General features: G+C 45.6%; 1 protein-coding gene across 2 annotated transcripts; it reads right to left on the bottom strand.

The window, feature by feature from the left end:
• Positions 1–691: 691 nt before the first annotated feature.
• Positions 692–14171, bottom strand: CIB2 (calcium and integrin binding family member 2; the record flags this gene model as incomplete). 2 transcript variants are annotated; one of them, XM_081337777.1, is made up of 6 exons in its annotated part: positions 692–713; positions 2514–2709; positions 4188–4335; positions 7409–7520; positions 9656–9690; positions 14121–14171. In XM_081337777.1, the coding sequence occupies 6 exons, from the start codon at positions 14169–14171 to the stop codon at positions 692–694; spliced, it is 564 nt and encodes a 187-aa protein (XP_081193903.1). The 2 variants fall into 2 exon arrangements, with proteins under 2 accessions (XP_081193903.1, XP_081193904.1); XM_081337778.1 differs by lacking the exons at positions 7409–7520; positions 9656–9690.
• Positions 14172–14239: the final 68 nt, after the last annotated feature.

Raw genomic sequence — 14239 nt, 5'->3', positions numbered from 1 at the left:
TCGGTCAGCCTAATGCAATCAGGATATGAGGAGGCCTGAATGCCGCCGATGATGTTCGTGTGCTGCCGTCTCCGTGATTGGAGAGGCATTGATTTGCTAATGCAGCAACGGGAGGCGGAGGGAGGGAAAAGGGAATATTTCAAGTTTCATTAAGGAGAGAAGCCTGAGCCCAACCTCGGCTGACGAAGCACCTCGTTCCGGGCACCGGAGGCCTCCTTCCGCCGCACGAATCCAGCTGGGAGGGGTCGCCTGGTTTAAAAATCAGGGAACCTCCTTCCTTTGGGAGTTCCAGCGCTTCGGTTTGATCAAGTCATTTCGGGGAGATTCGCATCCCTTTCAAGTTGCCCTTGGGATTTTGTCTGATTTTTGCACAGAGGGCTAGTATTAGACAGGTATAAAAATGACAAGAGAATCACACAGGCGACTCACTGGTCCAGTTTAAAAAATAACAGTCTGGCAATGGTCGTCCCACAAGGTGATTGGCCCATTGTGGGGTTGGTTTTTTTTGTTTGTTTTCGTTTTTTTAAAAAACCAAGTTAGTAGTAATAACCCAGGGATATTCCGAAGATCTTGGAAAATAGTCCTTCATCTGCTGGGCCAGTTGAGTCCTTTGCTGCAGCATCCAGGAAGAGAGGAGAAAGCCAAGAACACGTCAGCCAGCCTGGCTTCCAGTGGCTCAGCCCCATGGATTTCAGATTCGTATGTGGAAGGTGCTGCAAAGGAAAGAGGGAAGGAAAAAGAAAGGATGATGAGGGAGGGAGGGAGGGAGGGAGAGGGGGAGAAGCAACAAAACAATATGAGAGTAGCTAAGTTGAGATCCACAAATCTTAAAAGTTGCTAAGGTTAAGAAATCCTGGTCTAGACTGACAAAATGCATTAAACCACAAAATTTCATAGGAAGCAAAGTTGGCATTTTGCCCAAACGCCACTTCTTCAACCAACATGATTAAAGACGTTGAGTGGACTTACCTCCTTAGATGTTCCCCTATCCTACAGATGTGTGTGTGTGTGTGTGTGTGTGAAAGTTTCAGCTTCCACAATGATTTATAAAACAATTTCCTGAGAAAAAAAACATAGCCAGTCTTGTAGAACAGAACACCGGAGCGACTGCCAGCTGGCAGTGCTAATGGGGCCATTAAAATACCCAGGGCCTCAAAATGATCACATTTTTTAAAAAGTGAAACAGTCCCGCAGGGATCACATTGTCAGAATCAGTAAGTGCTTCTGCCATTGCCGGGAAGTTTGGGCCTCTGGGATTTTGACTGGTGGAAGCCATTCCTGGGGCCCGAACCGAGCCAATCAGGGAGATGCCGGTGGCTCTCGGGAAAAAAAACCCCTTTCCAACACCTATTTCCTTTCAAACTAAGAGACAAGCATCCCCGACTGTTCAAAGTCACGATGGCATTGGGAAAAGTGACTTATAACCAGTCCTCGCTTTTATGACCAACATGGCATTCCCCACAGAGACGTGAGCAAAACACAGCAACTTATTTGTAATGCTCACAGCCCGAATTATGACCACGTATCCTGTGGGGATGCTCTGAGGGTCGTGAATGCGAGGACCGGCCACAAATCGCTTTTTTTAGAGCCATTGTAATGGTCACTAAGCGAAGGTAGTCCTCAACGTACGACCACGATGGAGCCCAACACTTTTGTGGCTAAGTGAGAAATTGGTTAAGCGAATTTTTATCCCCATTTTACGACTTTTCTTGCCACGTTTGTTAAGCGAATCACTGCGGTTGTTAAATTAGTGGCACAGTCATTAAGTGAATCCGGATTCCCACGCTGATTTTGCTGGCTGGAAGGTCACAAAGGGGCATCACGTGACTCCCTGGGACCCTGCAGCCATCATAAACACGAGTCATTCGTCAAGCAATCCGAATGCAAAGCAAGCTGGGGATTCCGCAACGGTCGTTAAGTGTGAAAATTCATCGTAAGGCACTTTTTTCCAGCGCCGTTGCAACTTTGAATGGTCACTAAGCAACCTGTTGTGAAGTCAAGGACTACTTGTATCTATGAAAAATGTGGAATGACTTAGATCATTTTAATCACATCTATCTATCTATCTATCTATCTATCTATCTATCTATCTATCTATCTATCTATCTACCTATCTGTGATGGCAACTGGAAGGATGGGCTGCAACTTTGCGCCTTCTCCTGCGTTCCATCGATGAAAGAAAAGTCGAGGAGGAAAGGGCACCAATTAGGGATCCTTGCTCTCCCATGATGACTCAAGAAAATGCTAGCCTGAATTCCCACCGGAGGGAAATGATCTCCTGGATGGACGCGGGTTTTCCAAGCCTGCCAAACTTTCTTCGGCTGACCTCTAACTTACTTCAATCTGACTGCAGTGTCCTTCAACCTCAGCAACTTTCAGATGTGTGGATTTCAATTTCCAGAATTCCCCCAGCCAACAATACTGGCCCGGGGAATTCTGGGAGTTGAGGTCCACCCACTTTAAAGCTGCCACGGTTGAGGGACCTTGACAGCTGGTGGGCATGCTTCTTCTACCTGAGGAAGTCTGGAGCTTTGGAAATCATGTTTTCGAAATCCGAGAATCCAAGCTTCCCGTCTCCATCCATGTCCGCTTCTTCGATGACCTTCTCGCACACCAGGCTGACCTCCTCCTCAGTCAGCTCTTCTTTGGTCAACTTGTTCAGAGTTTGCTCCAGGTCAGATTTGCAAATGAAGTTGTCGGTGTTAAAATCTAGGCAGGCAAAGGCAGAGAAGAAAGGGGTTGTCACTATGGCTCCCAGCCCGCACCCTGGTCAGTCGGATATGGAGTCCCCCCTTTTTAAGGGTTTCCTATATATCAGCACAGAAATAAGTAGATGGGGTGGAATTTTGCTACCGTGCCAAATATCCAATATCTCAGGGGCTGCCACGAAAAAGAGGGAGTCAAGCTATTCTCCAAAGCACCTGAAGGCAGGACAAGAAACAACGGATGGAAACTGATCAAGGAGAGAAGCAACCTGGAACTAAGGAGAAACTTCCTGACAGTGAGAACAATTAACCAGGGGAACTCCTTGCCTCCGGAAGCTGTGAGTGCTTCATCAGTGGAAGTTTTTAAGAAGAGATTGGACAGCCATTTGACTGAAACGGTATAGGGTCTCTTGCTTGAGCAGGGGGTTGGACTAGATGACCTCCAAGGTCCCTTCCAACTCTCTTATTCTGTGATTGATGGAAGTTTTCCAAACGTCTGATAAATCTGATCATTGGGAAAATATGTATTGATTTATTTCACGTGGCTTGGGTGTCTAAACGTCAACCAGCCCCGCCAACCCTCCATCCCATTTCTCCTGGTTGGAATCCACCAAACACCTGGAGCAGGTGTGCTTCTTCCTCTGCTCAGTCACGGATCTACCAAGTGAACAGTAAGCTGGTGATTAAAAGGCCAGGGCTGATCACTTCTTTTTATTGTGCTTCGCTCAATAAGCAGAATTACCATCGGCTCTATTTAATTAGAAACCGGCAGAATGACATTTAGCAGGTCATGCATGGACGGTAAATCTGTCAAGGCAGATTTATTGGGAAAAGGCCTGGCATCTGACAGGTCTTTCCTGCAATGAAGGAAATAAATCACATCCTTCCTTTTTTTTCTTTTCTAAAGGTTTGGGACCTCGTAGCCCTCCAGAAACGGTGCGGTGAAAAGCAGGCATTAAAAATTGAAAGATGGCTTTGTGGAAGGAGGTTGGGGGAGAGGGTGAGTTGGTTGGGCCAGCAGCTACCAAGACAAAAAGATTTCCACTTGCTCTGTAAAATCCAAAATACCGGAGGGAGAGATTGACAAGAGTCACCACACCTCCGACAGAAAGACATGCTCTGTGGCTGAGAATATTTAGCTGCTTCTCATAAGGATGCTAGGCTGGGGCTGGGGGATTCTGGGAGTTGAGGTCCAGCCCTCTGGAAGTTGCCAAGGTTGAGAAAGACTGTTCTAACCTGTAATTATTCCATCCCTTGGCATAAATCTTAAAAGGATTTTAAAGACCTCGATGGGAATTTTCAGCTGCTTCTCACAAGGATACTGGGACAGTGTTCTAGCCCAGAGTTTCTCAACCTTGGCAACTTTAAGACCCGTGGACTTCAACTCCCAGAATTCCCCAGCCAGCATGCTTTCAGAGGGGTGGACTTCAACCCCCAGAATTCCCCAGCCAGATGTTTCTCCCATCCTGTTATTATTCTTACCGTAAATCTTAAAGGCATAAATTGCTTTCAGCTCCCGGGGAGCCATTTCACTAAGTACAGAAAACATGTCGACAAAGTTGTTAAAGCTGAGGCTTCCTTCCGGGTCCTCTGAGAAAGAGTGGACAATTCTCTGCCTGAAGGGATTTTCCTGCAAAAAGAGGCATAAGGTTAGCTCCATTTTATTTTATTTTATTTTATTATTTTATTTTATTTTATTTTATTTATTTTATTTTATTATATTTTATTTTTTATTTTATTTTATTTAAAAAACCTAGCATACTAGAAATCAGGGCTGTACATGCTTCAAATATTATTCAGAAGGTAAAGCAGCACGAGCCTTTTGAAAGCAGCTGTGTCTTTTCCTCTTTTTGTCAGGCTGCTGCATGACTCTGAAGAAGTGATGGGGCTGCTTCAATGAGTCCATTCGAGAGAGCAAATGTGTCCTTAGTGCGACTTATTAAAAGCCACCTCTTTTCGTACCGACATCCCTTCCTTTTCAGATTTTGTAAACAAGCACACGCGTTCTTTTTTTAAAAAAAGTGCACCAAACACATTGTACGAGTGAAAACTGTGGGGCTAAAAACACAAGCACTTGAGAAAGCCATGGCAAAAACGGTCCCTTAGAAGGCCCTATCCAAAAACAAGCGGGGTGAATTTTATTTTATTTTTTTTTTAAAAAAAGCCCCGTGTCAGTGGGATAACATCAGTTTAAATTAACACCAACAAGAAGCAGGGTTAAACTTGAGAAATTCACACAGTGCCTCAGACAGGAGCAAAGTGCCGTGGTTCCATGTCTGCAGCATTGACACAAAGCACGTGAATGGCTTTCTACAGACAGTGCGTCTTCTCTCCCGTCCTTCTCAAAGGAGAACGCGAGAGGAAGCGAAAGATATATCCGCCCAAAGATATAACATCTCAGGAGCCGAAACAGTCTCTCCCATTTCTGGACTTCTCCAGTACTACCCATCGGTGTCTCTTACAACAGACTGCATTACCACTGGATCCAGTTACTCAGATGGCAGTCTGCAGACAGATCCACTCAACACCTTCGGAAGCAGGGGGGAAAATCCCTGTGCATTTCTGCTGGGAAGGCAGACCCCCGCAGGCGTAAGCCACATTTGGACCCCTTTCACTGATTCTAAGAGACCCTCTTCCTTTTCAATCCAGGGGCACTGGTGGAAATTAACTGTCCCACCATGTCATCAGGAAGAGACCTGGAATGCTTTCCCCCAAAGCTTTAAAAGTTGAAGATCTTCAGATCCTTTCGGGGGGGGGGTGTTGCGATTGTGCTGCACGGAGGGCTGGGTTTTTGCAAAACATTCTAGGAATCTGCCATGAATTCATCTTTGTCTCTCAAAGATTGATGGGGCCAAGAATTGTTAAAATAGGCAAGGCGCCTTTAGAGAAGAACCATCTATGGGCCCAATATGGGGTTGACCACTCCTGTTGGAGCAGCTGTCCATGGTCCTACTTGAAGTCTCCCGGGGCTTCCCCAGAGTGGTGACCAAGCAGAGAAGGTGCTTCTGTCTTTCCTAGAATTGCTGGGCTGGCAACTATGGCCCCTTTACGACCTGTAGACATGGCTGGCTCAGGAATTCTGGGAGTTGAAGTCCACAGGTCGTAAAGGGGCCATAGCTGCTCACTCCTTGATCCTGAGGATAAAATCCAGTTTCTCCACTAATATGTGGTGGTTACGGTCTCAACGCTATTTTCCAACCGGTTAAAATAATGGCATGAAGTTGAACTTTCAGGGGTATCTTCAAGGTATGGTCAAAACATCAAGGTATACATGACAGAGCACTCAAAACCCTGTTTTTGCATGCACTGCTTCAATGACATGCTTAGGTCATTGAAGCAATGACGTCCTTTTTTCTGATCATAGCCTGGAGACCCACCTCTTTCCATTCCTACCAGTACAGTGAGCCCAGTAGCAAAACCCAGCTCGTTTCAAGACCTCCTACAACCACCGCATTCTTTACGTCCCATCTCAGGGTTTTTCTCAGCCTTGGCAGCTTTAATATGTATGGAGGTCAACTCTGATGCTGCCTGGAGAATTCTGTTTTCCCTCCCGCACGTTGACTAGAAGACACGTAGCAATTACATTAGTTCTCCTGCTTTTTAGGGCAACTCAATCCCAAGAACTGGCCTTCTGGTCTCTTGTTCCCTGTTGTTGATCTCTCTCGGAATATATGAAGTTACAAGGCTATAGATATAGTGTAAACCAATCCCCTTTTAGGGTTGAGAACAGGTCAAAGTCACGAAGAAGCATGGCTGGACAGAAGCTAGGCCAAGGGTGGTCTTGCGCAAGTGTGGACAGTGTGGAGGAAAAGAGAAAGTAAAGAAGGAGTAGCCCCAAACCATAATAATTAATAAAGACCACCACCACCAACAACAACAACAAAAGAATTCCAATAATGGAGACTTTGGTGCGTCCTGATCTTGGCTGTTTTCTTTCAGACATTTCATGACCCAACTAGGTAACTTCTTCAATGCTAATGAATGTGAGCTTTGCTCCCTGTTTGTATATAGTAGACCTGCCTTGTCCATATTGCTGGGGTTAGGGTTTTTCCCCTTGGTAATTGATTAGGGTATTGTTTTCTGATCAATTGTTTGTCTGGTGTTAATTCCTGTCTATCTGGGAGACGGTTAATGCAGAGAATGTGTTCTGGCTTTTTTGTTGCTGTTGTTGTCTCCTTCTTAGCTGTTTTATTAGCTCTTTTCAATGGCATTTAAATGTGATTTATCTCTATGTGTTGATGGCTGATGGATTTTCTTCTATTGGGAGAATTCAATTAGCAAGCAAAAAAAAATCAATACTCTACTGAAAAACAGACATGCAACATTCTTGCCGGGCAATAAAAAATACAACAGTTTAGGGCAAATGGTTCAGCGTGAAATCTATTCATGCTCATTGTTATGGTCTGTTCCCATCAAGATATGCTTTGCAAAGACAGGGAAAGGAAGAATTTGAGCTTATTGGCACCACAACCACTCGGGCAGAATGCTATCCACCCAGATGTTTAAGAGCCCATCGTCTCAATGCAGAAGCCCTAATGGGAGGATTTTAAATCTTTAGAACACGAAGCTAGACTTTTGCAACCAAATCCATAAAAGCTGCACATTTTACAGTCTTCTCTACCTACCCCCCACCCCCGCCCCAAAGATTTTTATAGGCTGTGGGAAATACCAACAAAGATAAAACTGATCTCGCTGTGCCATACCTTTAGTTCTGGCATGTTCTCTATGAGCTGCAGAGGGAGTTTAACATCTGGATTCTTGGTGTAATCCATGGGAACCATGTTTGGTGCCAGTTCGTGATAGCGGCCGTGCAACCTGTGAGGGAACAGACACAGCTACGGACCAAGCAGATGGTTCTTAGATAAGATCTGCTTCCCAGCTTCAAGCAGAGTCATCAGACCCCCTTGAGTTCATTTTTTTTTCTCCTTCTGCCCCCCCCCCCCCCGTGGCAAAATGTTTTGAGAACTGCTGTGATTTCCCACCAGGTTAATGGAACGCTTGGGCCTCCATGAAACTTAAGTCTTGGATTCTCCCTTTTCGAAGGAGAGAAGAACTTTTCTTGGAAACCAAGAAAATGAGCTTTGCTGGCACAGAAGTCGCAACTCTTGCCACCCCACCACGTGACGTGGGAGACCCCCTGTGGCCTGGGAGGCCAGAGAAAATAGCCCCCAACCCCCACTTTGGGGGAATTGCTCAGGATGGGACTGAAGTCCAAGGCATAAGAACCACCAGGTTGCTGGCAGATCAACTCTCCCGTGGTGCTGACAGTTCTACGCCTTGTCCAGTCTGAAGTTTTACCCAGGAGACATGATAAACACGCAAATTTGTGAAGAGTTCCATATATGTATATGTATATGTATACGTATATGTATAAAAAGCTGCTTTGATGCGAAAAACCCAGGAGAGCATCGGCCTGCATTTTCCCATTCCACCTCCCGTGGACACATTTTGTTCTCTTAGAAGTAACCCCTCTTTGAAAGAACTCTGAGTCCTGCAGCCTTGGCTGGTCCCAGGATAAATTACGATCCTTTCCGATTTTACCTTTCAGGTACATTGCACACAACAGCGACATCTCTGCTATGGGGGGGGAAAGAAAGCATCAGATTCCTAAGCAGAGGCTGCTTTGGACAACATGTTAGCAGAGCCTCGTCCCATGAACTCAAATAAACACGAATGGATTATTGGCTTTGAGCTGAGATTTATGTTTTTTGAGGAGGATAACGACCTTCTCCACAGAAATGCAAGGAGTAGCTTTAGTTCATTAAGTCTAAAAAGTATAGTTTTCTATCGAGTCAGAACACAGACACACACACACACACACACACACACACACACACGGCTTTGGTCTAGGAAGCAGCGTTAATTTTCACAGCTGAATTGTAATTAGTAAATCCCCTACGTGGGATTTACCAGAGGCATAAAGAGGATGGGAAAGTAACAGCAGGTTGAAAGATCAGCCCGTTTCTCGTTCTTGTAGACACTGTTTCTTTTCCTCCACTGTACGAAATCTGCACTTTCAACGTGCCCAGATGAGTGTTCGGAATGAGCTGATCACATAACAAGAACCAACTGTGACTGGTTGAGGAAATTGTAAAATAAAATAAAAATTAACCGATTGCAGAGCAAAAAACTGGCCTCGTTGGAAACAAATGTTGGTCCCTGCACCGAATACAACTCAGTAGCCCCACATTTGAGCAGAGAAAACGCATGTATTGAATCTGCTCCTTTCCTAAAATCCTGTCTCTTTTCCTAACAGGAATAACTCGGGTAAAATAAGCCAGGGTTTGAATAAATGACCTGTCTAAATTTAGTTGGAAGAACCATCAGGAAGTTTGCATAAAGCATAGAAGTTTGCTTCAGCTGAATTCAATGGAATGAAATAATAATAATAGTAATAGTAATAATAATAATGATGATGATGATGATGCAATTTCTTGATGTAAAAACTTCGCAAAACACATCAAGAAATTGCCGCTTCCTGCAATAACTCCAGCAAAGCTACAAAAAACCGCGCTACTTGGAACATCTTACATTTTAAGGAGAGACCTGGTCGATACCTAGGATGCTGGCAGCAACCCACGTCAACCATCAGTGCCAGTCAATTTGAGCGTTCAGTTGACTGAGGTTCATGTTTTATGAATAAAAGTTTTATAATAATAATAATAATGGATTGTGGTGACATCATCTGCTTTGTTTTTATCAATGGGCTTGTCCCAGATGGTTTGCTGATGCTGCCAACAACTCAAAGAGTGTGACTTTCTCAGAACGTGGAGGAGAAGCAGAGCAGGGCTCCTTCCATTTGCGGTTCCCCTCTGGAAGAGTCCACCTGTGACCTTTCCAGTCAAGGGCTGTGAGCTGCTCTATTTCCTCCCCGGGAACGGCTTGAGCAACATCTGGCGCTTCTTCCTGGACCAACCTGAAGGATGGAACAAGGTGCATAATCTGCTTACCTGAGGATCTCCTTTCGTGTGAAGAAGGTGCAATCCTGCATGAGAACAGAAAGAAAAAGGGAAATGAGGTTTCCCCATTGCAGAGGACCCTCAGAGGAGAAGACTTGGTCATTTTCTGCAGAGAAGACCCCTGGCATAAAAGTCTCCTGCTTGAGCAAGAAGTTGGGACTAGAAGACCTCCAAGCTCTTTTCCAACTGTGTTATTCTGATATTCTCCTTTTTTCTGCAAAGAAGACTTGGTCAGTTTCTGCAGAGGAGAAGTCCTCCCTTCTTTCTTTGCAGAGAAGACTTCTTCTTTTTCGGACCACCTTAGTTAGAAGTTCATGTTGGAAGGTCTTTCTCCCCCCCCCCCCAAGGTAGAACCAAATCCATAGAAATGGGAGAAATCAGAGGCGAATTCTGTCCTTTGCCTCGAAAAGTATTAATTTGCAGCCTTTTTGAACAGCGTGTGTTAGCTTTATAAAAAGGGGGGGGAAAAGACTGCCCTACTGTGAAATTTGAAATAATTTAAATATTCAAAGGCTAGAGTAATACTTATCTGTATTTCTGTATTCACAGATAAAGAGGCAAGCAAATACACATTACACACATACACATATATTCATTCATTCTTAGAGACGAGAAACAAAACTTTACTAGCTTCAGGCAAGGTTCCAAAATAAGTATATCATCACAAAAACATCCCAGCAGGTTGTCATCTGTCTCACGATGACAATTCCAATCCATGTGACCAGCTGACACCAGGAGCAGATCTTCCTAATAAGCCATGTTCTGAATTAAACTATCATCCTCATCCCTGCCTGGTGCCCTCTGTAAACCAAGGCCTCTGGAAGAAACCTCTTGGAAAAGCTGTTGTGACTGCATGTTGGTCCTTTAAAAAAAAATATCAAGTTGGCCTTAGGCCTTATTTAGCTCTGATATTCCAGATTCAGGAAAGATTTTAAAGCCTTCTTGAGCGTCGCTTATTAAGATGGGTTCCTTCCCTGCCTACGGAGTGGCTCATGGGCTCAACACTCCCTCCAGGCGAGATGGAGTGGCTTAATGAAGTTACAGAGATGCAGGAAGATGGTTTAACTCATTCTTCGGGGGGGGCACAAAGAATAACAGAATAACAGAGTAGGAAGGGACCTCGGAGGTCTTCTAGTCCAACCCCCTGCTCAAGCATATCATTTCAGACAAGTGGCTGTCCAGTCTCTTCTTAAAGGCCTCCACTGACGGAGCACCCACAACTTCTGGTGGCAGGCTGTTCCACTGGCTAATTGTTCTAGCTGTCAGGAAATTTCTCCTTTGTTCTCCTCCATCTGCTGTTTCTTGTCCTGCCTTCTGGTGCTTTGGAGAACAGGTTGACCCCCCCTCCCCCCGCTCTTCTTTCTGGCAGCCCCTCAAATGTTGGGACCCTGCTAGAGAACACCGCCAGAGAAACAAGCCAGGATCCCTCCCTGAATGTGCACATTCTTTACGGCTTGGGCAGGAGGGTGTCGGTGGCCCTTTGCAAAAGGCTGGCATAGGAAACAAAGAAATGCTGGTTAAACACCCCACACACACACACACACCTCACCACCACCAGGAGCTTTCTTTTTTCTCATGTAATTATATCAGCCAGGATCGGCAGCCAAGGTCGTTACTTAACGAGAAACTAGGTCTGAGGCCGTGCAGGGTAACCCAAACTTCCAAGGGAGAAGCAAAACCCAGCCCTGCCACTCCAGCGTCCTGTTTCCAAGCTCCATTAGCTGAAAGCCTTTGCAGCCTTCCGGAGCCAAAGCTGGAGGCCAACACTGTATTCATCATCCTCCGCTGTGCCTGTACATGGAGGCTCTACTTTTTAGCCTTGGTTCGAAGCGTCACGTTATTGCAGGCTAATGGCTTCGGATCGACCAGCCTTAGATTTCAGTTCTGCTTTCAAGCCAAATGAGGAGCATTGCCCAGAGGGAGAGAGAGAAAGTGACAGAGAAAGAATAAAATAATAAACTAAACTAAACTAAACAACTAGACAAATCAAGTAAAATAAAAATAAAAGCAGAAAAGCTCCTTCGGAATTAAAATGAGCCACATTTTCTCCGATACGCAAATGCTTCTCTTCAGCCTCTATCCAACTAAGTTATGTATTATCTGGAATAGGGCCCTGGTTTTGTACTGTTACAAATAAAACAATCAGCCAGAAATGCCAAATCTGAGAAAAAGGTGATTTATCCTCTCTAAGAAACGTTGAGAGTCTGGCGAAACGGAAAGGATGCTTCTGAAAAAACCTGCTTTTCCGCAGAAGTGTTCCTCCCAAGACAGATTAGGGTGGTGTGGTTTTTTTTTGTTTCAACCACGAGAATCTATTCCACTTGATCAAAATATCCATTAAGAAAGATCCAATTTTGATTCTTATATTGCACCCCCCTTTTTTCTTTATCTATCTTTGTGTGAAGTTTTACTGAGTCTGACAGGGTGCCCTTGATAATAAAATAATTCCGATGAGATCATGCAGGTTAAATGCTATAAATCAAAAATAATTCTGCCGACCTTTTGGTCTCACTGAATTTGCAAAAATAAAGCATTCTATTTAGAGTTTTGAAAGGTGGAATTAGCTCCCTATTTTATAATATGTATATACAACATATTATTTTCTGCCTTAGAATAAAAACCATCTCCGAGCGGAAGGCTTCTGTGAGGTCATCTAATCTGACCCCTCCCGGATTAGATTTCCTGTAAAATATTCACACAGCACCCAAGTAAAAAGGTGAGTTTGCATAAGACATACAAGTCACAAGCTAGCTTCGCCAAGGCTCATGCAAACCAATCTTGGCAAATTGTACAAATGCACCAGCTTGCTAGATTTTTCCCATAGTTCAGCGTGTTGTGAGAATGCATTAAAGAAATCCGAAACCTCATGTGTATAATCAAGAGCTGCAACAAAACGTCCCAGCGTAGAGAGGCTTGCTCACCAGCCCTAGCCAGGATTATGGGAATTGTGCTCCAAAATTTCTGAAGGGCACCAACTCAACCATGCAACTTTTCCCTAAACCGACGTAGCTGTAAAGGCTGTTTTTACTTTAAAATTGTGAGGTTGAACCTCAGCACTGAATTCTCCAACTTGCACAGATGTTGCTCACTCTCCTGCTGAACCTCCCAGACAGAATGGAATCAGGGCCGGTTTCTCCTCTCTTGGGAAGTCTTCTGAACGCAAAAGGAAAGCAGGGAAGGCAATGAGGCAACTCCCACTTTCGTTTTTTTAATTGACTGGCTGGAAGGGTAGAACGAAACGGTCCAAAAACCCCCCAGAACTTCCAATGCTTCTTCCCAGTCCAGACCATCTAATCCGGGCCAGCCTGGGTCTTTGTGTTGGAAAATAAGCTCCCGTTTCACATTGGCCAATAGACCAGGTGATGGGAGAGGAGATCCACTTTCCACTGGATCTCTCACGATGGGAACGGGCAGATCCTGAGACTCGGATGCTCCTGAGGATCAACAGAGTAAGGCATGGGCCATTCTGATGCCCAGCAGGGCCGGTCAGCAGCCTGATTCATTTGAGGCATGTACAAAAGGATCCTGCTGGATCCTGCTCTTGCAGGTTAGCGTATCAGTTTGGAAAAAAAAAACAAAGGGCCTTCCGATGCCACGAAACCCATCAACGTGGCGTGTGGGCAACAGTTTCTGTGGCACAGAGAGGAGGGGTCTTCATGGCAGGATTGCAAAGTTGAGGAATTCTGGGCACTCGCTTGGTCAGTACCCTCCTCTCAGCTAGAGCAGGCGTGTCCAAGCTTGGCAGCTTGGAAGGCTTATGGGCTCCCAGAATTCCCCAGCCAGCATAGCTTGAAGACTTACGGGCTTCAACTCCCAGAATTTGCTGGGGAATTCTGGGAGTTGAAGTCCACAAGTCTTCAAGTTGCCCAGGTTAGACACCCTGATCTAAAGGCTTCAGGATTCAACCCAACAGACCTTGGGCTTTCCAAGCAGGACCACCCGCCCCAACGCTCTCCCTCCCTGACTTTCTCTTTTTCTTCTCCCTCTTTCTCCCTCCCTCCCTCCTCTTTCTCTCCCTCCCTCTTCCTCCCTCCCTGCCTTTTTCCCTCCCTCCCTTTCTCTTTTTCTCTCCCTCCCTCTCTCCCTCCCTCTTTTTCCCTCCCTCCCCTTTCTCTCTCCCTCCCTCCCTCCCTCCTCTGTTTCTCTCTTTTCCTCCCTCCCTCCCTCCCTCTCTCTCCCTCTCTCTCTCTCTCTTCTCCCATTCTGGGAAACTGCCTCTAAGCCCATCCTGACCCTAAGGCCAGATTGAAGGAAAGGCCCCATCGCAGGCAAGTCTATTCAAGCACACAGAAACGGGGCTTCACCCAGAAAAGAGACAACGCTGTTCTGGAAGTTTGGGGAGACCCACCAGCCTTCAACCCCACCAGCTGAAGCCCGACGCAAGAACGCATCATGCTTCCCCCCCACCCACCCAGAGCATCCCCATTCTTGCCAAACCCAGCCCAGCCCAGCTCACCTGATAGGCGTCTAATTGTTCATCTGTAAAGATGGTTTGCTTGTTCCCCATTTTCAAAGGAGGCGCCTTCCCGCGTCCAGATGCATCCCATGCCAAGATTTAGGGCCCGGGGTCTTGCT

Source organism: Vipera berus, assembly GCF_964194415.1.
Source record: "Vipera berus genome assembly, chromosome: 12".
NCBI classification, from domain to species: Eukaryota; Metazoa; Chordata; class Lepidosauria; order Squamata; family Viperidae; genus Vipera; species Vipera berus.
This window is presented reverse-complemented; position numbering and strand designations above follow the sequence as displayed.